Source organism: Fusarium sambucinum, chromosome III (assembly GCF_050947815.1).
Source record: "Fusarium sambucinum isolate potato_lamoka chromosome III, whole genome shotgun sequence".
Classification (NCBI taxonomy): domain Eukaryota; kingdom Fungi; phylum Ascomycota; class Sordariomycetes; order Hypocreales; family Nectriaceae; genus Fusarium; species Fusarium sambucinum.
In genome coordinates this window covers 5,709,455-5,735,424 of record NC_139292.1, presented here as the reverse complement: position 1 = coordinate 5,735,424, position 25,970 = coordinate 5,709,455, and the positions used below count along the sequence as shown (strand labels likewise).

At 49.1% G+C, this 25,970-nt stretch overlaps 10 protein-coding genes across 10 annotated transcripts; 4 read left to right on the top strand and 6 right to left on the bottom strand.

Annotated features, from left to right (window-relative positions):
• Nucleotides 1–453: 453 nt before the first annotated feature.
• FSST1_012088 (C2H2 type zinc-finger-domain-containing protein) lies at nucleotides 454–2,146 on the bottom strand (the record flags this gene model as incomplete). The annotated part of the gene is made up of 2 exons (XM_083235283.1): nucleotides 454–1,978; nucleotides 2,034–2,146. 2 exons carry the CDS (start codon nucleotides 2,144–2,146, stop codon nucleotides 454–456), a joined length of 1,638 nt encoding a protein of 545 aa, XP_083081784.1.
• Nucleotides 2,147–2,996: 850 nt separating this feature from the next.
• Nucleotides 2,997–6,945, top strand: FSST1_012087 (uncharacterized protein; the record flags this gene model as incomplete). Its single annotated transcript, XM_083235282.1, has 3 exons — nucleotides 2,997–3,214; nucleotides 3,285–5,413; nucleotides 5,468–6,945. 3 exons carry the CDS (start codon nucleotides 2,997–2,999, stop codon nucleotides 6,943–6,945), a joined length of 3,825 nt encoding a protein of 1,274 aa, XP_083081783.1.
• Nucleotides 6,946–7,189: 244 nt separating this feature from the next.
• On the bottom strand, nucleotides 7,190–8,289 carry FSST1_012086 (uncharacterized protein; the record flags this gene model as incomplete). Its single annotated transcript, XM_083235281.1, has 2 exons — nucleotides 7,190–7,956; nucleotides 8,016–8,289. 2 exons carry the CDS (start codon nucleotides 8,287–8,289, stop codon nucleotides 7,190–7,192), a joined length of 1,041 nt encoding a protein of 346 aa, XP_083081782.1.
• Nucleotides 8,290–8,726: 437 nt separating this feature from the next.
• On the top strand, nucleotides 8,727–9,971 carry FSST1_012085 (translation initiation/elongation factor MRX8; the record flags this gene model as incomplete). Its single annotated transcript, XM_083235280.1, has 1 exon — nucleotides 8,727–9,971. One exon carries the CDS (start codon nucleotides 8,727–8,729, stop codon nucleotides 9,969–9,971), a length of 1,245 nt encoding a protein of 414 aa, XP_083081781.1.
• A 284-nt stretch (nucleotides 9,972–10,255) lies between these two features.
• On the bottom strand, nucleotides 10,256–11,849 carry FSST1_012084 (C3HC zinc finger-like-domain-containing protein; the record flags this gene model as incomplete). Its single annotated transcript, XM_083235278.1, has 3 exons — nucleotides 10,256–11,124; nucleotides 11,184–11,267; nucleotides 11,318–11,849. 3 exons carry the CDS (start codon nucleotides 11,847–11,849, stop codon nucleotides 10,256–10,258), a joined length of 1,485 nt encoding a protein of 494 aa, XP_083081780.1.
• A 721-nt stretch (nucleotides 11,850–12,570) lies between these two features.
• FSST1_012083 (SRP40, C-terminal domain-containing protein) lies at nucleotides 12,571–13,767 on the top strand (the record flags this gene model as incomplete). Its single annotated transcript, XM_083235277.1, has 1 exon — nucleotides 12,571–13,767. The coding sequence occupies one exon, from the start codon at nucleotides 12,571–12,573 to the stop codon at nucleotides 13,765–13,767; it is 1,197 nt and encodes a 398-aa protein (XP_083081779.1).
• Nucleotides 13,768–14,131: 364 nt separating this feature from the next.
• Nucleotides 14,132–15,724, bottom strand: FSST1_012082 (uncharacterized protein; the record flags this gene model as incomplete). Its single annotated transcript, XM_083235276.1, has 1 exon — nucleotides 14,132–15,724. The coding sequence occupies one exon, from the start codon at nucleotides 15,722–15,724 to the stop codon at nucleotides 14,132–14,134; it is 1,593 nt and encodes a 530-aa protein (XP_083081778.1).
• Nucleotides 15,725–16,763: 1,039 nt separating this feature from the next.
• On the bottom strand, nucleotides 16,764–18,860 carry FSST1_012081 (uncharacterized protein; the record flags this gene model as incomplete). Its single annotated transcript, XM_083235275.1, has 4 exons — nucleotides 16,764–16,974; nucleotides 17,027–17,417; nucleotides 17,482–17,861; nucleotides 17,917–18,860. 4 exons carry the CDS (start codon nucleotides 18,858–18,860, stop codon nucleotides 16,764–16,766), a joined length of 1,926 nt encoding a protein of 641 aa, XP_083081777.1.
• Nucleotides 18,861–20,141: 1,281 nt separating this feature from the next.
• Nucleotides 20,142–22,051, bottom strand: FSST1_012080 (bZIP transcription factor; the record flags this gene model as incomplete). Its single annotated transcript, XM_083235274.1, has 3 exons — nucleotides 20,142–20,242; nucleotides 20,297–21,845; nucleotides 21,908–22,051. 3 exons carry the CDS (start codon nucleotides 22,049–22,051, stop codon nucleotides 20,142–20,144), a joined length of 1,794 nt encoding a protein of 597 aa, XP_083081776.1.
• Nucleotides 22,052–23,484: 1,433 nt separating this feature from the next.
• FSST1_012079 (kinase-like domain-containing protein) lies at nucleotides 23,485–25,797 on the top strand (the record flags this gene model as incomplete). Its single annotated transcript, XM_083235273.1, has 2 exons — nucleotides 23,485–23,627; nucleotides 23,691–25,797. 2 exons carry the CDS (start codon nucleotides 23,485–23,487, stop codon nucleotides 25,795–25,797), a joined length of 2,250 nt encoding a protein of 749 aa, XP_083081775.1.
• Nucleotides 25,798–25,970: the final 173 nt, after the last annotated feature.

The window sequence follows — 25,970 nt, the reverse complement described above, 5'->3', positions numbered from 1 at the left end:
TGATATGGTTGCCCGTCGACGCTGCATTCTTGTTCCCATCTCTGTTACCTGCAGCAATGACGAAAATCTACGTCGACTGTCCCTTCCGAATGGGTTATTCACGGGAAACTTGCAGGTACCGAAATGGTGACACACCTGCGGGATCACTCCGTGATATATCAATGGTCAAAAGATGATCCCTTCCACATGGAACTTGACATTACGGAACTGAAAGCCAACGAAGCCGCTCGTGTTATATTTGAACATGTGTTAAGGGTTTGCAAGGAGCTGGGCCGCTCGTGATACCATGGAAGTCATCGATACTCTTTCTTGATTTATACGAGCTTTCAAAATAAATGGCGGATATTATCCCAAGGCGTAATATTAACTTGATAAACTCAAATACTTTTTTTGCTTTTATTTGTGGACTAAACCCTAGCTAGTCATCAAGTCTATCTCTCTGCTATTCTTCATCTAACCGCCACCCTGCTCGCGGTAGTAGTAATTCTTGTGATTGTTGAGCTTCTTTCCATATACCAAGTCCTTCTGCTTAGTGTGGACCTGCTCCAACGTCCGTCCTCGTTCCTCTGCCCTGCGAGCACGTCGCTTCTGTTGTTCTGGTGCACCTGCCATACCCGCCATTCCACGCGGCACCATCTCACGGGCCTTGGAGCCTCTTTGGACAAGTTGGCCATCCGAGCCACTGCCAGCCCGCTCCTCCGAGCCCTCAATAGCCAGACGCTCGGCTCGCTCTTCAGCAGATGGGTGGTTATGCAGGTTCTGGCGGAAATATTTGTTCAGCGATCGATGGCCAACAGACTTTCCTGTAGGAAGGTGAAGTTCGTAGTCGTCATAGAAGACAGCACGGGTTGGCTTATGCGCATGCGAATGCCAACCGTCGGCTTGGTGCCTCTGCCTTGGGTCTTGTGATGAATGATGCGGGTGCTTGTCGAGTCGCTCAAACTGGTGGATATGGCCTTCAGCAGGGACAGCAGTGAGATCGGCTGAATCGAGAGACGAAGCTGAACTATCCGTTTCCCAACCGTCGGCACCTTCGACGTCCTCGACATCTTCTCCATCTTCTCCCGTAACCTTAGCAGGGCGGCGTGCCCCAAGTTTGGCCCCCCCACTGGTCTCGTCCACGACGGATTCCTCGTCACTCATATCACCGCCATCAGAGTAGGTGCTCCTGAAGTCGTAAAAATCTCCAATCTCGAGCTGCTCTCGCTCGGTCTCGTAAGGGATCTTGCAATGGCCCGTGTCGCGCATGTGTGTTTGAACCGCGAATGTGGTAGACTTCGGTTTATCGCAATACAGACATTGATGGTGTGATCGGATCTTGTCCTGCAGTTGTTGAAGCAAACCATCGATGTCCACAAGATACTTCTTCTCGGGAATGAACATGCCATGGAACCTCTCCATATGGTGTGTATTCAGGGGGATGGTTGGGGAAGCATAGTTGCAGAATAAGCAAGTCTCTAATGTCATGTTGGGTTCTTGCGATGGAGGGACAGGAGTGGTTGAGTCCGAAGCGCGTGTTGCATCTGCGTCTTCGCCGACAGTATCCTCGCCTGATGGTTGGGGGTGCGAAGGGCGCTTGAGGGGAGAAGGCCTTTGCTCGGAAATGCGGGCCTTCTGGAGACCCTCGACGACATGACTGAATTCCTCCTCAGCATCGGAGTCAACTTCACCTTGGCTGGGCGCGACGGGTTCACCAAGAGAGAACGTGGAGCTCACAACAGAAGTGGTCTCATCGTCGGCTCGGCCGGGAGCAGGTTGTCCACTGACAGCTGCTTTTGCCTTGTGCTTCTGGCTCAAAATGTGGTTCTGGAACGCATTCTCGCTGTAATACGTCTTCTCGCAGATATCGCATGCACGTTCAAAGTAGGCCTTGTCGGCTTCTGCACTTGATACAGCCCTCGCCTGCAGGACCTTTTCAGAAAAGACATCGGCGGAGATAGGTGGTAAAGACGCCACTCGTCTTTTCAGGTTGTATCGACTTTTGGAACGATTAGTATTGCTACCTGTAAGAATGCGCAGATATATGGACTTACTGCCAGTCACTCTTCATATGTCCTTTTTGCAGATCAATGTTGCGGTACGCAACTTGGCAGGTATTGCAGGTATATGGGTGCGAGGTCGCCCCAGATGCCTGCACGCTCGCCATGGTTTTCGATGGAAGCGACGGCGGCTTCTGTGTAGATTCTGATGTTGCTGTTATCGATTTGAGTATGTCGAATGCGATTATTTGTTAGACAGAGGTTGTGAATGTGAAGGAAATTTGCCCGTCTGAATTGGTGGGATGGCGGGGCTGCATAGATAACGTCACACAGAAAAGGTTATCAGTGAGTTGCATGAATGACTTTTTTTTGCCCCAAACCCCGCCACGCAAGGGTTCCAGGCCCCCGTTACAGTTGAGCAGCTGAGTCACAGGTAAATGTTTGGCTCGCTTGGCCCGCTAGTGGTCGGGCTACTACTGGGTAGGAGAATAAATGGCCTTCCAAGTCTTAGGGTATAAAAATAAGTAATCTAAGAGCCGGGACCTAAAGGGCTCAAGGTGACCTACTATTTTCGTTCCTTATGCTTCCAGCGGTCGATCTTTCTGGTACCCTGATGTTGGGCTGCACCGATGCCTGCTTGTCTCCAACAACTAAGCTGTATCAGGCAAGAAGCCTTGTGCAAAACTTAGCTCGGGTACTTGCATGTGCTCCCTGTTGGCTCCAGAAGGTACCTGCCCACTCAAGTGCCTGAGGTAGTGGCGCATCATCATAACGAGGCTGACCAACAGCTCCCTGAACATCAACTCCTCTCCGTGTTGCACATACACGACTTCAGTGTCAAGAACACCTAATATTTACAGTTGAAATTAGCCCAGATCATCTAGTCCCCCTATACCACATTACCATATAGCGTTTCGCTATTGACGAGATACTATCTTTAACACCGTCCTTCACTGTACATCATCGTTTACGAAATATCAAAGTGCCCATCGCGGCGCGACCCATTCTGCCAATGTCATGACGCCCGATGCCTATCGTCCACGAGATTCATCCATCGAGTTCGCTGCAGATATAGATCTTCTTGCCGGTCTTTGGCAAGAAGCGCCGTTCGCTCGCTTACCATCTGACGCACCGCCTGAAGTCAAAGCCGCTGTGCAGAACGTCGAGAACCCGGCGCGCGTTTATGCAATCCACCAAGCCAGCCGCCGCCATGGGTTCCAGCTTCTTGTTGAGAGGTCCGTCCAGCCATTCTATCAGCATTTCAGTGTTTCCCTCGAGGCACTCCAAGCGCTAACCTCCAGTTAGATACATTCATCAACTGCGATCTGGCTGTGATAACGTGAATTGTGCAACTCCAACATGTTTTACCTGTCGTCGCCGTTTAGCTGGCAAGGCACCCGTCCGAAGATACAACACGACAAGTGCGAGGACATTAGCTATATACTTGGCGAGTCAAGACGATCCCGAGAAAGACCTATGCCCGTTCCTTCGCAAAAGTCCAGAGCCATCAGTGGCGCTCAACAACCTTATATTTTCATCGCGATCCCCCACACAACCACACCCCGATGACAAGAGAACAAGCGCTATCACGTCACCAGGCGCGCGGAAGAATCGAGTCTCCAGGCCACGCCCGTCCTCTTCATCATCTCAGGACTCCATTCCTACAGCCAGACATGCGCCGCATTTGAGCGGCGGTTCAGCTACCCATGTTCAAGTGATGGAGGGGCCTGTGAACAAAGACCATCGCTCCTTCGCTGCAAACCTTTTCGGGACTGTAACTTTCAAAATGCTTGAATGGTTGACACCTAAAAGCATGGCGGCCATGTCAGACAAGCTCGGCAACTTTGAAGTCTCTGACTTCAAGACACCAATGATGGACCTGGATACATTGCAGGAGTCGTCCAGTTTGACGAGCACGAGCACTGATTTGGAAACTCAAAAGATACTGCCACACAAACCGAATGCGCCGAAACCAACAGATATGCCTAATCAGTCACAAGACATAGATTGGGACGAGTCTCCCTTTCCTACAATGTCCCCTAAAAGTAGGCACGACTCGACACATAAGTCACAAAATAATGCATCGGCCAAACCCCGCAAACACTCGATTGATACAAGCGACCTCGTGAAAGGGGAGGACGGTACCAAGGCTGTCAAACTTCCTCAGATCAACGGCCATTTACGGGACAAATCATTACGAACCAAAAACAGCAAGCACCCGACTGTATCGACCATGTCGGCAATACCGACGAAACGAGAATACTTCGAGAGTACACCAAAACCTCCCAGTGACCCAACGCTGCCGAGTCTACCCCTGGCCTTACAGGCCAACGCGGCCGACCTGCATGATGATCAGAGTAAAGGTTGTGATGAGGAGGACATCGTTTCCCAAGAATCAAATCATAGCGAAGTAGAGTTGAAGGCTGTCCCACCCCAAAGCTGTGACAGCATTTTGCCTCAAGCTCTCACGAAGCTTGACGTCGATCTTGTCAACTTCATTTGCGATGTATATGAGGAAGACGATATGTCGGGATCATGTCACGTCTCAACGTACAAGACGAATTACCCGTATCCCCAACCTGTCGATGAGCGGAAGAGCCTGCGTCGCCATTCTGTGCTGCATACCACCAGATCCAGAGAGCAGTGGTTACGTTTCAATGAGCAGGCACTTTTTTATGTTCTGACAGATCCACAATCTGTAGTGCTATCGTTTACACAAGAGCATAAGCTCTATGACTCGCAGACTTTATGGTACTGTTTCCATCGGTTGTGTCGCGTCACTTCGAATCTGGTCTTTCACAGTCTTTGGTTGGCTGCTGCACGTCTATTCATACCTCCGCAGGACTTGAAGTCAAGCAGTTTCTCAAAGCGGATGAACGGGCGTAAACCTCAGAAAAGGGTAGAGGCTCTCCCTGATTTAGAAGCAGGCTATTTGATGTCCATTTGCATGCATGCACTTGTTGCCGCAACGCCAGTGGTGGGAGACTCTAGAACACTTTACGAATTGTCGCGAGTTCGTTCCAATGGACTAACACTAGCAGGCGGTAGCGCCATATCACGGCAACCGTCTTCTCGATGTTTGGATTATGACGATGCCTTTTCGAACGAGGTGGCTGCTAGGCTGGCACGTCGGCTGTTTTGCGCCATAACGGCCAGGCGTTGCTTCGCTGATAGAGCACACCTAGCAGGGCGATTGGAAGGCCTGAACGACTGCGATATTTTACAACCTCTGGTGAATCAACTCGACTTCCTCAGTACAGGTTCAGCATCAATACTCGAGTTCCCACGGGACGAGCGTCTCCTGCACGAGACTCGCGTTCCCACCGTGCTCCTGGATTGGGCACGCACTGTACTGTTGAACGAATGGGACGGCCGGGCTCACTTCGTTATGGATGGACCTTTTGGGGGAGCATTATCATTCATCGAAACCCTGCGTACGTACCCAATGCGATAGATAACTGAAACTTGACGTTGCTAACCTATTCAAGATCGGTCCAGGAACCTCTTACTATTGGGTGACGTTCAGTTCCGAGTTGACTACCTCTCAGAACGACTAGATTTCATTGAAATGCCCGTGGAATGGTTGTCTTTCAAATCAACACGATGGCGACGACATATACTCGACTACCCCTATATTTTCAGCCCTGAGACGTTAGTCTCCTTCTTCCGATCCATCAACTTTGCTCGGATGAGTCGCATGTTCGAAGAGTCAAGTTCACTTAAAACACGGATGAGTGCCATAGTCGACCCTGGAAGTCTCATTACCAATCCACATCACAAAATGGTTTTGCAAGATCTTCTGAGAACGGCGTCTTCGAAGTATCTGGTCTTGGAAGTAGGCAGAGAAAATGTCGCCAGAGACGCATTTGACCAACTTTGGAGACGTGAAAGAAGAGAGCTTCTACGGCCGCTCAAGGTCCATTTAGGGGAGAACAGTGGCGAGGAGGGATTCGACTCTGGAGGTGTCCAGCAAGAGTTTTTTCGTTTGGCCATCGCGGAATGTTTGGATCCTGGATTTGGGGCCTTCACCGTTGATGAAAGGACACGTATGGCTTGGTTCGCTCCAGGTTCGTTGACCGAAGACTGGAAATACGAACTTGTCGGACTTTTGATGTCGCTCGCGTTATACAACGGCTTGACACTACCGGTTACATTTCCGAGGGCTCTTTATCGGAAGTTGCTGGGTAATCCTGTTGAAGAGCTTCATCACATCGCTGATGGGTGGCCAGATTTAGCGAGTGGGTTGACGACCTTGCTGGAGTGGGATGAAAAGAATGGTCTCATCGAAGATATCTTTGCCCGTACATATGAATTCTCGGTATCTTCATTGGGGACGATTGTTACGCGAGAGATGAGGGCGGATGGAAGTACGGTGTGGCCGAACGCAGCCTCAAGCTCAACAGATATCGAGCCACCACACATGGACAACTCTGACGACGCACCGCTTGTCAGTAACGACAACCGGGATGACTACGTCATAGACTACATCCGCTACCTAACGGACGCTTCTATTCGGCGCCAGTATCTCGCTTTCGAGCGCGGATTTGCTTCGTGCTTGGACAAGAAGTCCCTGTCACTTCTATGTCCATCTACCTTGCAGTCGCTAGTCGAAGGAGTGCAGGAAATCGACATCGGCGAACTCAAGCGTTACGCTCGTTACGTAGGGTGGGATACTTCTCATCGTACCATCAAGGACTTTTGGTCTATTGTTAAGAGGTACGACGAGGGCATGAAGCAAAGGCTACTTGAGTTCGTGACGTCGTCTGACCGCGTTCCCGTTGGTGGCATGAAGAACTTGCAGTTCGTCATACAAAAGAACGGTGAAGAAGACGGCACTGGTGGGCATTTGCCTACGGCCTATACTTGTTATGGAACATTACTTTTACCAGAATACAGGGATAAAGAGGTGTTAAGGGAGCGTCTTGGGATGGCATTACAAAATGCCCAGGGCTTTGGTTTCGCCTAATGATGCGTTTCGATGAGGGTTGAGCAACTCAAACCAGGTACCGTCGACTTGAAGCGAGCAGCGACTTGAGGTTCCCAATGTAATATAAGCCAAGCCCTTGTGTATTTTGTATAATAGCATAGCAAAAGGAGTAAGCGGCCAATATCGTCAGTATAGTAACTCGGAAGAAATGCCTTGTCTTGACATGCTGTGCTGTACAACACTCGGTTGAGTTGAAGTCTGTGATCATGTCTCAATCTATGTCTCAATCTCGCATTTGGCGAACATTTAGATTGATCCTCTTGGTTTTCATCCATCCTCGCCATTCCGAAAACTTGCCATCTTCACCAGCTGGCCATTCTTCAAGATATGCAGGGCATGTATCCTTAAGCACTTTCGGCACTCCGTGCCAGGCATATCTTGATTCATGCGTCATGTAAATAGCGTCACCAGATCTGAGTCTCAACAGCAGGTACTGCTTTTCGCCAGGTATTTCGCTTCCAGTCCCTGGTTTCAGGTCGTTGGGAGCGATCATGAAAAGACCATCGCAGCCAAAGCTCAGGCTGATGAGTCCTTTGTCTGTCTCTTCGCTAACATCTCGGTGCATCATCATGGTGTCGCCTGGTGTATAGAAGTTGAGAATGGCTGCCTGTGCATCAGTCTCAGGGAACAAGTCCTTCAACAGGTGAGAGATGTCGGTCGGGAACTGCGGCGGCAATTCTTGGGGGTAAATGCGATTAGTCCAATCATACTGGCCACCAAGAGTTACCCAGTGTAGTTTTCGTTGCATGACCTGCTTGATGGATAGCGGCTTATGAACGTTGGGGTCTTTTGGTATGAACGTGGCAGGTGTCTCGGGGTCGATGGAGAAGAAGGATTTCTCATCTTGATCTTTTCCTTCTGGGTATGGTAGTTTGTAGTGTAGGTGCAAATTGGTCTGGTGGTTCTGCACGCTCAGATCACGATGGATCGTACGATCCAGCAAGGTCTTTTGCACAGATGGCGGCAAAAGTGAGGGGATGATCAACAGGCCTATCGGGTATATACATATAAGTTTCTGGATGAAGCGAGTAATGAAACGAAGACCTTACCTGGCAACAGCGGATGGTGGATGACCTGGACATCACTGTCCACCTCAGAGGCCAGGTCCGGGTGCAGTCGAGCAAAGCTTTTAGTGAGTTGCTCTTTAGAGATGATTGAAACTTTGCGAAAGCCAGACTCTTCTAGAGGGGCGCGTGGATCATCGATACGGGGGTCGTTGAGCAAGCTTATATGATTTTGACGCATATATCTCTTCCACTCAGCACGCATCTCGTCAGACGGTTGCTCGTGGGCGTCGATTTCTGTAAGGTTCGTTGTTCCCATCTTTACGCTTTTGACAAACACATAAGTAAAGTTTTTGCAGGTGAAAGCGCTGCTCAGACTTTTCCCCCTCCCAGATTGTATACTTTGAGACTTTTCAAGTGGTAGATATAAATTCGTGGTATCTAGTTGCTATCGTGCTCATTGTCACGGCTTACCCTGTGGACCTTTTTATTCAACACGTGACTTCACATCGTCTGGTAATGCTTTACTGTCACTCAATTGTACAATAAATAGATAGGTAGTATCAATCGTCACTGTATCGGTTGATTTAGGCATATCTTGTCTTTTTCCCCTCTTCTTGCATTCTCTGCTCGAAGTCAATCTGTGCGGTAAACTTTGTTATGACTCTAATAATATTCAGCTTCTAGGTTTTTAGGCACAAAACTTCAATCTAGTGACGCTGTCATTTGTACTACAAAATAACGACAGACACTACGATGGTGCTCCCACGACTACTACAAGGGTCTCGGCATCACTTCTCTCTATCTTTTGCTAACTTGGCTCGACAGAAGGTTAATTTCTGTTCTACAGGAAGACTGAGTATACGCCAACGACCACCACGCAGAAGTTTAAGGGCTTCTGGCTTATCACAGCCAGTCGGGGATTCATCAGACACACAAAAGATTCATGATCCACCACTGGGATTTGATTCAAACGTTCAGGAGCCGGTAGGCCCTGATACTTCAGAAACCAGTACCGCACAAGACCGTTCCGACGTCCCAAAAGCACAAAAGTCGAAATCTACCAAGCCGAAAGGGCCCTTACCAAAAGGCATCAAACCTCACCAGCAACTGTTGTTTCAAAGTGAATCTATATGTTTCAAGCAGGGTCTAGAGTCGCCAGTTGATGTGCCTAAAGAAGACAAACCCCCTCTCGCAGCAGCCGGAAAGTTCTTCGAAGAGGGCTGCCAGATACTCTATTCTGCTGAATCCCTGTATCACCACCCTCAAAACGACCATGTTCCAGAAATCGTGGTACTGGGAGCCTCCAATGCCGGCAAATCATCTTTCCTCAACGCCCTCACTGGTGGCACAGAGATCGCCAAAGTTAGCCACAAGCCAGGCAAAACCACCACAATGAATGCCTATGGTACAGGGCCACGACCGAAGATTGCCAAAGAGCTTGTTCGCAAGGGAGATGTGCCACCTAAGCACAGCCTTATCCTCATGGATACACCAGGCTATGGCTTCAGGAGTCAAGAAGATTGGGGGAAGACCATTCTCAAGTATCTCAACGTCAGAAAGATGCTTCGCGGCGCAGTACTTTTGATGCCAGCCGACAAAAAGCTTCAAGAAACGGACAGATGGATGTTAAGAACCCTAGCTCGATCAAACACTCGAACTTTGGTTGTCATCACCAAAGCCGACAAGCCTGGAGAGAAATGGCAAGAAGCATGTCACAACCTTCACGACCAGGTTCAAGACATCATAGGTGGGCTTTCAGCTCATTCAGCTCCAAGCTGGAGGGAAGGGTCTAGCCGTATACTCGATGTCTATGCCACAGCTTCCAAAATAGCCTTCATATCTCGTCGTTTGGGCAATGGTGGAGGTATTGGAGGTGTGAGACTGGCAATCTTGGAAATGGCTGGCTTCTCTCTAGGCGAGAAAATCGAGAAGCAAGCCGAGACGAAGGCCTATTCTGGGAAGGTTGTATCTTTTGATGATATTGTTTGGAAGTCCTGACAAAATCAACAGGACTGCCGTGGTTTACACTTCAAAATTACCGACATGTAAACGAAGACCCTGTACGATAGTCGCTTAACAAGGGCCCTTTAGCATAGTCACCAGGGGCATGTAATCCAGAAACAACAAGTCTCCACGGAAACCTATAATCGAGACCAGCCCCGATTTTGACAATGTATTACAACAATTTAGAAGGGATAGAGACCCTTTGGCGCCATCATCACTAAATTACACCCAACTAGTAAACCCGTTCATCTGCATTCTGCTCAAAACGCCTACTCTTTTCATGAATCCTTTGCTTCGCCACTCGATTTTGTCGAATGTGCCGTTCCTGGTCGACTGATGGACTTGCTGATTGACTGCCTCAACTTCCTACTCCCCTTTGTGTCGAACAAACTCTTTACCCTCTTCAATCTCGCCCATCGCTCCTTGTCCTTGGCATCTCTGTCTTTGTCGTCGTCTTCGGCGTTATCTGGGATGGATTCGGCAACGGAGCCGGGTGTCGCAATTGGTGTGTTGATAGATGCAGCCGTACCAGGCCTCTGTGGTGTGGTCGGCGCACCCATCGAACGCTGAGTTCGATGCCGGGCAGGCGAACGCCCCTCGTAGACACTTCGAAGGTGGGCTTCGTTTGTGAGTGTTTGCACCAGCACCTTCCAGCCTGGCAAATCTTGCCCGGAACGGCTTTGGGAATGGCCTTGCCTTTGCGTTTCGGGGTTGGACCACGGACAGAAGAAACGATGTTCTCTGGACGGGTCTAGGAAATCCATGGGGGCAGGTACTATGATATCTCCATTATCTGCCACTTCTTTGCTCTTGAACATCCAGAGCCCCAGGCGTCTAAGGCATGTGTGACAAGAGGCTGAGTTTGGGACTGCACCAATGCGGGGATTGTTGAGACCTTGCCATCCCATCAGGGCAAGTGCCAAGGCGACACGGTGTGGTTGAGGTTCAGCCTCTTTCGCAGGACTTGGCTTAGTAAAGAAGCCGCTAGGAAGTTGTGAGAGGACACTGTCTAGGTTTAAGTCATCTGGCAATCGAAGATTGAATTCGTATGGCAAGAACGCTTTTCTTGCCAAGAGCTCATCATAGCGCTCACGTAGAGCGGCAAGGGTCACCTTTGCATTTGTCAGAGATAGACGTAAAATAGAGTCTGTGGGAGATTATTAGCAAATCATTATGTTTTGGCACACAAGAGCATCATGGACTTACTATCGCAGCCTCGTTTGCGCCAAAGACATTCGTCCTGGTGTGAATTTACAATCAGGTCGGCATACTTGTCCACCAGAGCCTCTTCTGTATAATTCTCAGCACATATCGACAGTGTGTCGATGCAAATATCTTACCAATTTCAGATGCCACGAGAACGGACATCTCTTTGCCGTCAACGTCCTTACGGTTGAGCTTGACGACCAATTCGCGATGACAGAGAAGGCATCGAACTGTCTCCTTGCCATGACATACCCATCCGCGCTTCGCCCATTCCACCTCATTCACTCTTTCCGGCTTCGGAGTCCAGTCTGTTATCTCTTGGAAAGTACCGAGTCGCTTTAACAGGTCTCCTCGATCGGTTGGCGCATATCGTGTGGGTGGTGCATTGGAACTTTTAGACGAGTCTCGGCCTTGCGGACGTCGAGAGATAATAGAAGATATGGTCGCCGATAGGTTGGCCCTCTTTCCCAGCTTAGGAGCAGTCGAGTCTGGAAAACCAAGCCGTCGGCGTTTCTGCAACAGCTCTAAATCGACACCGGATGCGCGAGCTATTAAGCCAGGAGAGGCAGTCGTGCCGGGGTCGTGCGCTAGTGTATCGTCGAGGTTCGGAGATCCTAGGCCTTGTAGTAAAGTGTTGAATTTCCTTTTCGTTGCGTTGGTCGACATCTTTTCAAGATCCAAGAAGTGCTTGTCCTAGGACATGCAAGGCCGAGTCTTTGCTGGCGTACTGTAAAAGGACTCTCTGATACCACGCGCTAAATGTGGGAGTTAAATTGCCGTCTCTGCTTCTCAATATTGAACCATAAAGCGTTGTTGATGCATAGGAGGAAGGATGCTACAGGCTGGTGTTTGTTTTGGTTGCGACGCTGGGGGTAGGTGATGATGCACGAGCCCGGGCGTCGCCAGAGCTGCAGGTACTAACAGGCAGGTGAGGTAGTACAGCTTCCAAGTATAGGTGTTAGTAAGCCTGGAGATTCAGTGCGTAAACATGAATCCACAGTACTTTGAGCTCAGGGGTCATCATGTCGAAAGTGACTTGCCAGACTGCATTTGATGAGACCCCTGCTAGCGCTTGAAAGCACCAGGTACCTCCTCTGTTCTTGAGGTACTTCTGGCGATAAGGATATACATCCGGCAACGATAACAGCATATGCCCCACCTCTGATCCACCTGTCCACTGAAATTTTTTGTTAGCCAGTCTCTGGCAAGCGCGGACGAAGCGAAATATTTCTGTTAGTCCTCAATAACAAAACACATTCTTGCTGTTGCAATTGCCTGCGTTTTCCCTTGGCATTGGCATATGTCTGGCCCGAACCAAAGCCCTCCGTCGTGGCTATTCTCGAATAACCCCCTCAATCCTGTGAAACCTGCCACTACCCCCAACAATATGGGCAAGAAGAGCACCAAGGCCGCCGTGGCCAAGAACGATGTCGCATCCGCGCCTCCGCCCGGTCAGCTTATGGATTTGGTAGAGAACTTCCTCATCGATCACTCGTTCAAGAGCGCTGCCGATGCTTTCAAGAAGCAGCGAGAGAAGAAGGGCTGGCAAACAACTGCTGCGACCGAAGAACAATGCAACCCTTCCCTTGTTGGTGTCTTCCAGACATGGGAGGCTACCAGGGGCGCGGATAGCGGCAAGCCCAAGAAGAAGGCCTCCAAGAAGACCCCCAAGGGTTCTGATTCGAACGACAACAAGGAAGAAGATGTCGACATGAAGGACGCCGAGTTCTCCTCCGAGAGCTCTGACAGCGACAGCGAGGAGGAAGCTGCCAAGCCTGCTCCTTCCAACAATCTCAAGCGCAAGGCCCCCGTCGATGATTCCTCCTCTGAGTCGTCCTCAGACTCCGACTCTGACTCGAGTTCTTCCGATTCCGATTCTGAATCAGACAAGAAGCCACAGGCTAAGAAGCGAAAGCGCGCCTCATCCTCGAGCTCCAGCTCCAGCTCCTCATCCTCAAGTTCCAGCTCCTCTGAGTCCAGCGATTCTAGCGACTCCAGCAGCGACTCCGACGACGAGAGTGCCGAGTCTGATTCTGATTCTGATAGCTCTGACTCTAGCTCCGATTCAAGCTCCGATTCCGACTCCGACTCCAGCAGTTCAAGTGGCTCTGAGGGCAAGGCCGCCGCCAAGGTGCCCCTCCCAGACTCTGACGGCTCATCCTCAGACTCCGACTCTTCAGACTCTTCAGACTCTTCAGACTCCGAATCCGACTCTGACAAGAAGAAGAAGGTGAAGAAGGAAACCAAGGATTCCTCCGATTCTTCTGTCACCTTGGACAAGACCTCGCCCGAGTTTCAATCAAACTTGGCAAACCCTCCTCTGCCTCCTGACCCCGTTGTAAACGGCAACATGAAGAAGAAGCAGAACGAACCTTTCTCTCGTATCCCCAAGGACATCAAGGTCGACCCTAAATTCGCCTCAAACGAATACGTGTCCATCACTTACTCTCAGCGAGCGCACGAGGACCTGATTGTTACCAAGGGCAAGGGCTTCACCAAGGAGAAGAACAAGAAGAAGAGGGGTAGCTACCGCGGCGGTGCTATTGATATTTCGGATAAGAAGGGTATCTACTTCGACGACTAAAGGAAGCGCCTGTACTTGGCTATTGCATAATGGTATTGGAACCCGGAGTAAGATGAAGCATTTTTTGCGTTAATAGATAGCCGGCGTTTGGAATGTGACATGGTCACCCGCCAAAGAGATATAGAACTATAACACGGCCATCTGGGTGCGAGGTGAATGATTTCTAGACTTGACTATTCCTGAGACTGTTTAAATAAATCACAAAAGCTTAGGGTATCTATGTGTATGCTTGGCCTATACTAAAATGCTAAAAATGCGTATCTCATGGTTCGTCGTGCCGGTAACAAAAATATAAAACAGTGATAAGCAAAAGAAAAACAGTGACAACGTTTCCAATATGCCGATTCGCAGACGTGAACTTGTCTCAAAAATTGGAGCCTCCTTTCCCCCAGTCATGGCCTTGCCTCGTGGCAGCCGTTGACTGAACTTCAACAGCTGGCGCATGTTGAGCTGCTTCATCAAAAACTTCGTCGGCAGCAAGATTCTCCTTAACAATGGCATCCTTCCTGGCCACGGAGCCCCATGACCTGTTTCCATTGTTAGCATTCGCCAACGCCTCCCTGAGCCAGTTCTTCCACTGGTCAGTACTGGGCGCAGCTCCGCTGCCAGCAACCCAACCAGTCCGTTGAGTTTCCCGAATAGCATACCACAACGTCCGCGTGAAGCTGGGATAGCCCTCCCGCTGATCGTTCTCGTTCGTTGTTTCATGGGCATTTTTCGCATCGTCAGGGGTAACCTCTTTACACTCATACCTAGATAGATCCCAAAAATAGGACCGAGGGATCATGCCCAGGCCCCAGTACAGTCCATTGAGAACAATGTAACTGCCGCCAATAAATATTTGCGAGTTCCAAGTGCAGTTTCCAAACAGAACAACACTTAGCATGAGCAAAGTAGTCCCAAGAGCCATGAGTAATCTATATGCACGACCACCAACATGATAGTGACACTCTTCTGTGCCCGAGTATAGTTCTCGAGCAACCTCTTCAGTACATTTGATGAGAAGAAAGGCGCCTTCCCGCGTCCGGATCATGACATCTCCTCGAGGGACTTGATTCGTGTGTTTTCGGTTCATGAGAATGGGATGCCAGGACGAAGCATAACCCACGATCGTCGAGGTAAAGGAAATGAGGAAGACGGACAAAATAGCATTGCCATCTTCCCACACCACAGCGCATGCTATAATGGCCATGCTCAAGAGGCATGAAAAGACTGAAAGTATGTGAATTGGCGAGAACAGCCTGGCCGGGACCGCAGGACGTCTTTTGGTATTAGCAAAAGTAGGGTTTGCGAGCATGTCCTGAACTTTTTGCTTCGCTGTAAGTCGGCGTGTGATAGGTCTGGGGGCTTCTTCATCGTCTAGTGACTTGTCTGGTATTTCGAAGGTGGTTATACGTGCCGCCCCAGGTGAACTTGCTTGTGCAGGCAGAGGTAGACCGCCGTCTATCCTCGGGGCACGAGGGATACGATTGCATCGTGCATCTTTCCCATTCTGTTGTTGTTCTTTGTTATAGGAACTTGAACATCTAGACTTGACCCAGTTGAGACTTCGCGTGGGCCAACTTTCCTGGACCGGAGAAGAATTGATATCGGCCTCGTACAGCTGGGATGGGTTAGTGTGTCTAATCTCGTAAACACTGAAGCTGTACGGCTGGAGGGTGTCCAGAGGCGTGATGATAGTCGCGAAGAAGCCCACTGAGTCGAGAGTAGTTCCGCTGTAAACACCCGTCATTTTTGCAAGTGTTTCGGGCATTCGGCTCGGGCGTGAGGGCTTGAGAAGAGCCTGAGGTGCAGGGATCAGTCGCGGAAGGAGACATAGTAAAGATGCCGTAATGGTCTGAGTCTGCTCAGCCATGGCCGACTCGCCAATGACTGCAAGGAGTGTAACGACGTCGAGTGACCAGTTATTTTTTACGTTCGGAAACCATTTCCAGCCCGGGCTGTCTGAATCAGCCATGTTGGCGATGTACTAGGTGAGGGATGATGCGGAAGTAATCTGGTGGTGATATTAGTGTATATATAAAGAGTTGTTGCACTTTGACATGGCAAATGAGTGAAGGAATTCATAGAGGGGCAAAAATCCATAAACAAAACTCAAATCGCCATCATAAAAGAACTGGACTGAGTTGAGATGAGTTCAAGCTGCACAACCTGGAGTTCATGGCTAGTATTTAAGAAAGAAAGCTTAACCTAAAGATTCAGCTCTTTATTACGGTGGATCGTACCCGTCTTTGAAACGACGTTTATCTTGCATGGCTGCGCCACGGCGGCTGCACCCGCTCGTTGCCCAAACTCGCGTCATCTTAGCTGAGCCTCCACTGATTCCAGGACGATCGCTTGGGGTAGATTTGTAGATCCTTATGATGTTTTTTCTCCCATTGATAAAGCTGCCTGCTCTCAAACTCTTATAGTATACATATTTAAGATGTTGGGGTTGAGCCGTGGGACATGATATGTATGAACGAGATGATTAGGCAATTTTGATAGTTTGACAAGGAGAACATGCGGCTCAAAGAACGACGATGTACCTACCTACCTACGTAACAGGCTGAAAATTGGTAGACAATGAAGGGGTTGTGTATCGCGTCCACTAAATACGGCGTACGGTAAGCGAGAACTCGACGACTGCTCACGTAGCACAACTTGCACAAACAAAACAGACAGCAAATAGTAGAAGGACACTGCCAGGCTATTGATGGCTATGTCAACAAAATCAAAATATATATCTATTACTCCCAACCAGCTTCAAAACAGGTCTCCTGTTGTCATTCATTCGTCTATCATTGGTGGCTACATAAGCCAAATTCTCGCTCTCTGCAGAGTCCACCTCTGTCCCTCTTTGGAAATGTCGCGCCAAAAACAAAACCAGCCACCGCCATCATTGATTGCTTTGTTTCCATTCGCCATACTCCTGGTTCACCTGTGGATGGCGAACTGCCGCCGTTGTGCAAGAAAAATAAAACCGCCCATAAATGACACCTTTAGTTATTGGAACTTCAAATGAGGCTTCTTTCAGTCCCGTATGTTGTGATCACCCAATCGACAAACTCCTTCCATTTCTGCTCCCAATCACGAACTACAGCAGATTGCTCATAGTCCGAAAGACAAGCGTGTTCAAGGCTCCATAGCACGAGCTGTTTCCAGCCAAACAGTCCCATGTCGGCCTTGCCAACCATGACCTGGTAAAAGTCGTGAGATAGAGAGGATCTGTTTCTCTCGGTTAGCGATATGCGAAATTTCAACGTGTGAGATGTCTAACCTGAATAGTGTCCCATTGTCTGAGCTTACCGTGCAGTGCACGTTGTTGGCAAGAAGCTGATACATGGCATGCCCACTGACTCGTGGCGTAAGCCCCAGGATCTCGTTGGAGATGGGGCAGAGTTCAAGGCAGATGCCACGCTCCTTCATATGCTGCATCACATAAGGATGCTTGGCTAGCGCAAACCCGTGCCCGATTCTCTTCGACTTCAACAGGAGTGCATCAACGAGGTTCCCGTCGGTATCGGTTCCCATATCCAGTGTCTCGCCACAGTGAAAGAGGAACGGTATTTCGACGCCTTCACTGGCACAGTTGTCCTGGAATTTCAAGAGTTCAGGAATGAAGTCTTTGATGGGCCGTCCTTTTGCCTCTTCCCCAACAAGGTCGAATCCTACACCGCAGTCAGTAAAACGGTCTTCGAAGAATTAAGATGGAACAAGGCAGAAGTTTCTTACCAGCGATCCATTCTGGCCACAACGCCTTGAAGGCCAGACACTCTGCAAGAGCGGCCTCGATCTGTTCTGGTGCAAATGACCGGGGCGTGCAGTAAATCACCTTCAGACCTCCGAAGTATCTTCCTTGCTTCTTCATGTCGATTTGGAAGTTCTGGACTTCTCCAATGATTAACTTCATGATGCCCTTATTGTCGATGAGCTGTTTGCCGTCGTCAGTCCAAAGTTGATTGCTAGTCATGAAATTAGGTCGAATTTCAGCATAACTGATGTTATCTTTCATAAAGTCCTCCAGACATAAGCGGGTATATCTTCGATATGCAGTAGCATAGTTGAAGAGACCCTTCATCATACGTGTGCGTCCGTTGAATTTCTCCCATGCTCTTTTCAACATTAGTATTTGCCTTTTCCAACAAGGGGTACACATAGTCGACTTACCCCGACGCAGTCTGCAAATGGTTATGAGTCTCCTCCTCATGAAACATTAGCTTCTCAAAAAGCCACTCATCAACGCTGGTAGAGTCTTTAGTATAGTATCCTGAAAATTTGTTGAGGAAGTCTTTGAAGCGCATTGTCTGCCGGGGCTGATATGACTGAGAGAATAAATCGCCTGGCGATTCTTTCTCGGGGCTTAGCAGAGAAAACTGGATCTCGCATCTGTCAAAGTTGACGTGATTGTTGTCCGAGATTAGGGGCACATCGCTCGTAATGAACATACGGTCCATCTCTTTGGCGAGGTTGAGCAGAACGTGAGGGGCAAGACAGGCGTTGAAATGAATATGCAAGTGGGCGCCCTTGGGCATATGTTGTGCCACCTTGAATAGACTCGTCTGGTCAATGAGGTGTTTGTTGGATAGAAAGTGATCTCCTGCAAACCGTGGATGTTGCTGCCCACCGTAGCCTGCCCTTGGTGCAGCTTGGGCATACACACTCTCCTCATCGTCGCGTCTCAGCTTTTGAATGATAGCATCTGCTCGCCTTTCCTGAGGTGTGCTATGCATGCGGCAATCATGATCAAAGTCCAAAGCTCTCTCGCGAGCCACCAGATTTTGCCGCAACTTGAAGTAGTCCCCAACGGGGCCAGATTCAGATGTGACTGTATGTGATTCTAAAGATGCAGTAAAAACACTCCGACCTGCAATTTCTGCATCGTGAGCCTGGATATGGCATCGCGCCGCTGCCGCAGTGTTTGGTGATGAGTCCTGGTTCCTCATCCCGGTGATCTTGGATTGATTTGTCGTGCGTTGCGATAAACGAGTCATGAAGCCGCTACTTGAATGTTGTTTCTTATCGTCTTCGTGATGATGGCCCTGACTAAGTTGTCGATGATGATGACCCTTGGCTTCATCCGCCAGTTCTGATCTGGAGCAGAGAGCGCCCATTTATGTTGAATAGGTAAGCAAGCTACCTAGCTAGTTAGTTGCCAGACTCGATCTGGGAAGTTGAATGAATCGGGAGGGAATAAAGAAAGGGCCAACAGAGGCAGCAGAGGCGCAGTCATTCAAAGCTCGTCTAAGAGAGTTGAGGCTGTTTGCGGTGAATGACTCCAACTTGATAAAGCGCGGCTCACAAGCCAGAGCCAGGTGATGGTCATTGACTAGCCAAGGGTGGGCGGGGATAATCACGATTAGGCCAGCACAGAACTGTTAGTGGTGTTGCGCTGCTTTGCCAAGTTGTTCGGTTCGTACAGTTGAAAGAGCTCGAGGCTTGGTCTTGTGAGGCCCTTTGTCAGGTAGGTAGATAGGCTCCAGAAGTAGAGAGTTCTTAAAACAGTCTCAGTGAGCTGGAACCCTAGGCATTTGTTGGCTGCGACAAAGGTGACGGTGTTTCAAATAAGCTATCATGCAGATCGGTTTCGTTTAGGTCAAGGTAAACTGTAAATTTGGTCGTTTGTTGTTTGTCGGTTACAAGTGTAAATATTGCCGAGTTTGAGGCAGTGTCCACTGGTTGAGCCTGGGTAAGTAAGTGGTAGGTCGGTAGGTATTGTGCCTCCTCTTTCACATTGCCTTGCCTGACTACCTTAAGGATGGAAGGTACTTAGGCTGTTAAGGCTGAAGGCCAGATGCTTCTAACCTTGGCTTAGTACCTACCTACCTACCCAACTCCGACCTAAGTACCTGACATTTATTCACAAGGAAGATCAGGTACAGAGTCAGCCTGTGCAAATGCTGGTTCGCTACGTTTTGAGTGATTGCAGCGACTTGATGGCTGGCCAAGCCCGCGCTAGTCTAACTTGGGCTCTAAGTCACAGGTCCAGGCGCTTAGACTAAAGCATTTATTTAATCCACTATCATCTCACGTCACTTGGTAGTAAGTACCTACTAACCTAGTATACCTTATCAGCTGTGTAGAATGCCTTATAAGGCTTCCTCATTTCTTCATTTTATTTAAAAATGAAAAAACGTAAAAAGAAAAAGACAAAGAAAAACAAATTTCTCCAAGTCCAAAGGTCTAGCCAAATCCTAAGCTTGGATTATTTATTTGCAGGCCGCCAAATAACTCCCATCCTTATAAACCAGGTCATAATTATTAAATCGTTATGTATCTTCAGTTATGTTACCGATATGCAAAGGCTCATATTTGTACAAGGCTTGGTTGGATTGGTTTGGCTTTCCTAATCTGTGCATATCCTTGTTTCTAAAACTATATATGAAAATCGGATGCTAAGACTGAGTCAACACAATGGCCAACTTGACCGCTTTGTCTATGTCCTTGGGCCGCAAAGCCGGCGTACGGCCTAAGCACACTGCCTTGCTCGTCATTTCTATGTCGTGTTAGTCTTCAGTTCACGGAAGGTGTTGGATGCCATCAGTCTCACCTGCTACCAGTCGGTTCACGTCTACCGTCACTTTGGTCTTCATCCAGCTGGACCCTATTGTCCACTCCCGTGGCAAGTATGATGCATGCATAAAGGACCCCATTCCCTGGCCATATTGCTCCCCGTTTGTGGAGCTGAGTTGCGGTATAAAACTTACCATATCAGGGCCTGTTATCGGTGCAATGAGCGAGCCTCCTGTCATAGGTGATGTGGTGTTGGCGACGCTGGTAGGCACCGCACCTTGCCACATACCGGCGACATCCGTTGCTGATTGTTGGGGTGGTATGTAAAGTCCTTGATTGGAAACAGGCGCCTGGTGTGCGCCAAAAAAGCTATCATTATTCACCCCGAAACCTGAAAGGTCTGGAGAGTCGTCCAATGAACTAATGTCGATTTCAGCATCGATGAAATCCACATTGGCAGGAATCACGATGCCTTTTTGGCGTAAATACGTCTCAGCCTCATCAGCATCGAAAAAGTCTCCCTCGAATCCCTTAAACATCATTCGCATGCGTTCGTCAATACGATCTCTCGTAGTTTCTACGTCGGGGCCAAATGGCCCCATTGAGAAACCAGTCATCTCTGGGGGCTTCATAGACTGAACCAAACCCTGGTTACCCAAATGCAGCCTGGTACCATTAGGACCTGCTGTCGAATAGCCACCAGCACCTTCACCATCGGGGAAGAATGTGCCAGCACCGCCAAGGTTTGTGAAAGGATACCTCCACACAAAGAGCGATTCCTGGCTAATCCTAGACAACGTGGTGGACATACGATTAATTATTGACTCTTTGGGCTCGAAAAGTAGACAGAAGCCGAAGACTTGAGCATAACGATGAGGAGGTGGGTTGGTCATCGATGCCAGCCGCAGCCCTGCTTCGAGCGATGCTCTTTGAAGACGGCGACCGAAGCTTCTCTCTTGTGACGAATACGTAGGCGGCGAGGGGACAGCAGGAAATGGTGACTGAATAAAAGGGTTTTGCTCCAGGTTGATCGGTGTCTGGGTATCGTAAACTGGAAAACTCGCGTTGTCTGTTGTCGGCATCGTAATTATCTCGTAAGGTAAATTCAAGGGAGGGGTAGCCTGTTGCCGCATCTGTCCTTCCACTCTTTGCGGAGTAGCTTGTTGTTTGCTATGAGGAACAGTATGCATTACTGAACGATTGGGCGTGGAGAGATTATCACTCGGCGAGCTCGAAATGTTGGAACTATGCGCCGACATACGTCGCTCTGGAGGCTGTGTCGCATCTTCACCTTGCACTGAAGTCGGGGCTAGAGAGTCGCCCGACTCATCTCTGCGCGAATCCTCGGCAGACTTGCGTGTCAGAGAGAGGAATTTGCGAGTTGTATCGTTTAGTCGTCGCGCCACCTCTGGCGCGCCTTGGAGCATTCCCTGAGATAGGACAAAGTCGAAGAAATTCATAAATTCTTTACTCATGTTTTCGTTAGCATCCTCAAGGTCCTTGACCTTGTCCTCTAGAGTAGTAATTGCAGTATCTTTGCGATTACGATAGGCTCGCTGAGCAAGTCGAATCTGAGTTCGGCGGCGCTATGCAATATTAGCATTTGAGACTCAGGCGATTAGGAAGATTGGCCTGCGTTTTAACTCACATCCTGAGCTGTCTCATCTCTGGTATCAAGACGTGGCCGGCCTCTCGATCGCTTCTTTCCTATGTCTTCATCGTTCTCCTCAGAAACCCTGGATCGCTTCTGTGCTGTGAGCAATTCTGGCTCTGTCTGGGGTTCTTCAAGCATTGCGATAGAATGAGCCCAAAGGCGGACCGAAAATTCAGTAAAGTCTCTACCTCTTCAGAAAGTACGGGTGTTCCAGGCCGCCCATCAGGGCATTCACGTGTAATGTATGACCTGAGTAATGACGAACGAGCCACTACAATGCGTCGCCTAGATGTGGTTCAGGCTACTCTGAAACGAAACGTTGAAAGGTTGGGTGCCTCTGATGAGGCCGAATACAAGATTTCGGGACCCTGTCGGCTCTATTCCGTGTGTCAAGTAGGGCTATACAGAGGTCACGAAGCCAGGAAAGCTGACTTGACGTGAGTTGCTGAGCGAGTGAGTGTTGTGATGGAGGTGCCGGCTACGGATGAATTGCAGGGTGAACTTGGGGTTGATTTGGTGGTTGAAGTTGAATTGACCGTGTTTTGTCGACTGGGATCCGAAATGCCGATCGCTATCGGGCTACGAAGCGGCTAGCGCTTAGTTTAGCAATCAATCAAGATTACTAGCAACACGACCGAAACCAGGTACCAGGAACTTGAATCTTCACAGTCTAGACAATATCAAACTTCTGTCCATTCTAGATCACTCTTTCCTATTTTCAAATGTATGGTGAGGTGTTTGCCGATTAACAAATTCAGTTTATGTCGTATCATAAGCGGTCCCAAAGTTACCCCGATCCTAATGTTTAGTCAGGTAGAGAGAGAGGCTCAGCAATGGCTGAGCTCAGACAGATGGAAGTACCTGCTTATGGAAGTTACCAGCTAAGGGTTCCAGCGGATCGGAGCGATGGCTGACCCACTGAAGGGACAGTGTAAGATCCATCCATGCGGGGATAAAGTGTGGGCGGACAGGAACCACTTGATTAGTAGTTTAAATGCAGTTAAGGTGCAGGGAGAGACGAGACAAAAAACGGTTCAACAAGTAATGCCCTGTATAGTACACGAAGCAAATCCACATTTCAGTTATATCGGTAGTGAGATAACTGTGTCGGTCCTCTCCGAAATGGCCATTGATTCTTTTCTGGCTGTAGGTTTAATACCTCCCAATCTTTCCATATTATGCTATACTCTGTAGTTACGCTAGTAGGTTAGTACTCTGACCCTGGAAGGACTACCACGAAATGTATGGAGGTCACTGCCACTTTTGCGACAGCGGGATGGGCCAGTCTTAATACTCCCCACCAAACCAACGATTTTATCCCTATAGATATCGTCTCACAACTTTCCCTTGCTTTTTTTCTACCTTTCCTAAACGTTTCGTCAAAAGGGTACACTTATCTACTGAGATTGATTGCCTAAGGAAGAGGCCGTACCAATCGCTCTGCTCGTTCCAGTCAATTGTAACATTCGACCTCACAGTATTATGGCTTCTGTTTCAACTTAATCTCGCCACAATTACCAATTGCCATCACATTCGCGTCACCATCTGTCTGCTCCCCGGCATTACCTATAATGGGAGATTGGGCCCGGGGATGGACGAGAGTTGGGCAAACAGGCCCGATTCAACATTATGGCCGCATATGGGAGGCTGAGCGCGAACGTGAAGAACTGGGCATAATCGACAGTTGGAACGACGATGACAGTTGGCCTGGCATGTAAGCTGTCCATAGCTATTGCGAATCCAACTCTACTCCCATCTCTAACTGGTCGTTTTACAGCAGTAAACCGCTCTTCAACGGCCCTGATGCGAAGCGCTTCGACGCGAAACTTGTCAAACTCGACGACCTCGGATATGGCGCATTTGGTCGCGTTGAGAAGGTCTCTTATGGTTCGGTCTATCTTGCGCGCAAGAGAATTACACGACGTCGCGGCTTCACAATTGATGATCTGCACAAAGAAAGCTTGACCATGCAGAAGCTTGACCACCGACATGTTGTAAAGCTTATTGCGACGTATGCGCCACGAACCCACGAATTATGTCTCCTCATCTGGCCTGCGGCTATTTGCAACTTGAGCACCCTTCTAGAGGACATAGAATTCCTGCGACTGGGGGAAGGGGATCGTGAGGACATAATCGAGAGGCTCGACGCACTTGACATCAAGGACTTGAGTGCTATCGAGCCCTCTTCCGAAGATCAGCTTCTTCATTCTATAACAAAATGCCCTCTGGAGTTCCTGCGCAACACGATTGGATGTATCGCTCGTGCCATGGCTTACTGTCACCAAAACGATGTGAGGCACCTCGACATTAAGCCGTCCAATATTCTCCTAAAGGCGGATCGCGTGTACCTTGCCGATTTTGGGGTCTCCAGAGACGTCAGTGGACAGGACCAAACGATGACAGAAGGTGTACCTGGAACCGAGAGGTGGCGTGCCCCTGAACTCTACGCCGACAATGGATCTAGCATGCAATTGTCAGATATCTACTCGCTAGGTCTCGTCTTTCTAAACATCGCAACAGTTCTATACAATGTCCGGTTGGCCGACTTTGACGAAGCTCTGAAATATCCATCCAGAAATACACAAGAAGAACAGCTTTGCGAGCGAGAGAAGAAGCTAAACGCCCACCTTGAAAAGCTCACATCCCATGCTCTGATCACGCCACCTTTTATGTTTACTTATGAGGGCCAAGAAACGGTCCGTCCCAGACCAGTTGCAAACTTAGTTGCTCGAATGATCACCCCGAACCCGAAAAGTCGACTGCATGCGTACAAGATAGACGAAAAGTTGTCCATGCTGGGAGGGATCCATCAGATATATCATGGCGAATGTTGCAAAAGACCGATTTCCTGGGTCGAGGACAAATGGGACAAGAAGCTCACGACATTGACAAGTCTCCGAAGGGAAAACGACCGTTTGAAACAGAAAATCAACGAACTAGAAGGGCGAGATAGGACGTATGAACTTCGACTTGAGCACGAACGCAAAGGTCATGAGCAGGCCATGACTACTCTCCAAAAGAAGTTAAAGGACATGGAGGACAGATGTCTTATGCTGCAAGGCGGTACTTTCCATCGTAAGGGCAGTATAGGCCGTGTCCCTGCTAAAACGGCGATGTCACGACCTGGCCGGACAACCACAGTATCCTTGAACTCCTATTCTGGGCTCGAGTCGTCACCAAAATCAAAATCGACTCCAGTGACTCCAGCAGCAAGGCCAGCTCTCCAGTCCTGGTCACGTTCCTCTCAACGTCTACCGCTTGAGCAGAAAGCGTCCCCGCTCCAGAGGCAGGCCGTATCACCGCGTCCTTCAAACGACATAACCCCCAGGGGGTCAACAGAATTTCCGACATCACGATCACCAAGTTTTGCGAATATGGTAGGGTATACTTTGCGGTCTCGTGGATCGGGTTCCAAACTTCCCCTACCAGTGACCCCATCTCGCAGTGAAACGCCGCATCTCAGCCACGACCAAAGCTCGACAGACAGTAGCATGTCGTCGTCGGTATTCTCTCGACATAGTATTGAGACAATTTTAACGCCTTTACAAAGTAGTCCAGCTTTGGACCGCAATCCCCTTCCTATGGACTCCGAACAGGTGCCTAGTTGGGGTGAATTGCCCCAAAAGACTCGTCCCAGTAGTAGAGTGGCAACCCCTGAACCACCACTATTGACACACGAATCGAGCAGTCCGACCTTCTCAATACCATCCGCCATGTCTTCGCCCAGGACCCTTCGATCAGAGATCGCTAGTACCAACGGGAACCAGACGCGTCGACCGTCTGTGTCATCATTGCAATCATTAAAGAGCTGGGCTGAAGTGGCAAACGGAGGGAAAAAGACAACGATGATCACCCAACCACGAGCGCATTCAAATAGGTGCTAGAGGCTTCTATTTGAGTAAACAAGAATGTTGCAGTTGTTTGAAGGTGGCATGCGATGCCCTAAGATGTAGTCTCCTCGCCATATGATTTCGAGCTTTCTTTTACCCGCCATTTCTACGATTATGTTCGTAGCCAAAAGTTGAATATGATGGGTAGTCACACCCGATCTATCTAT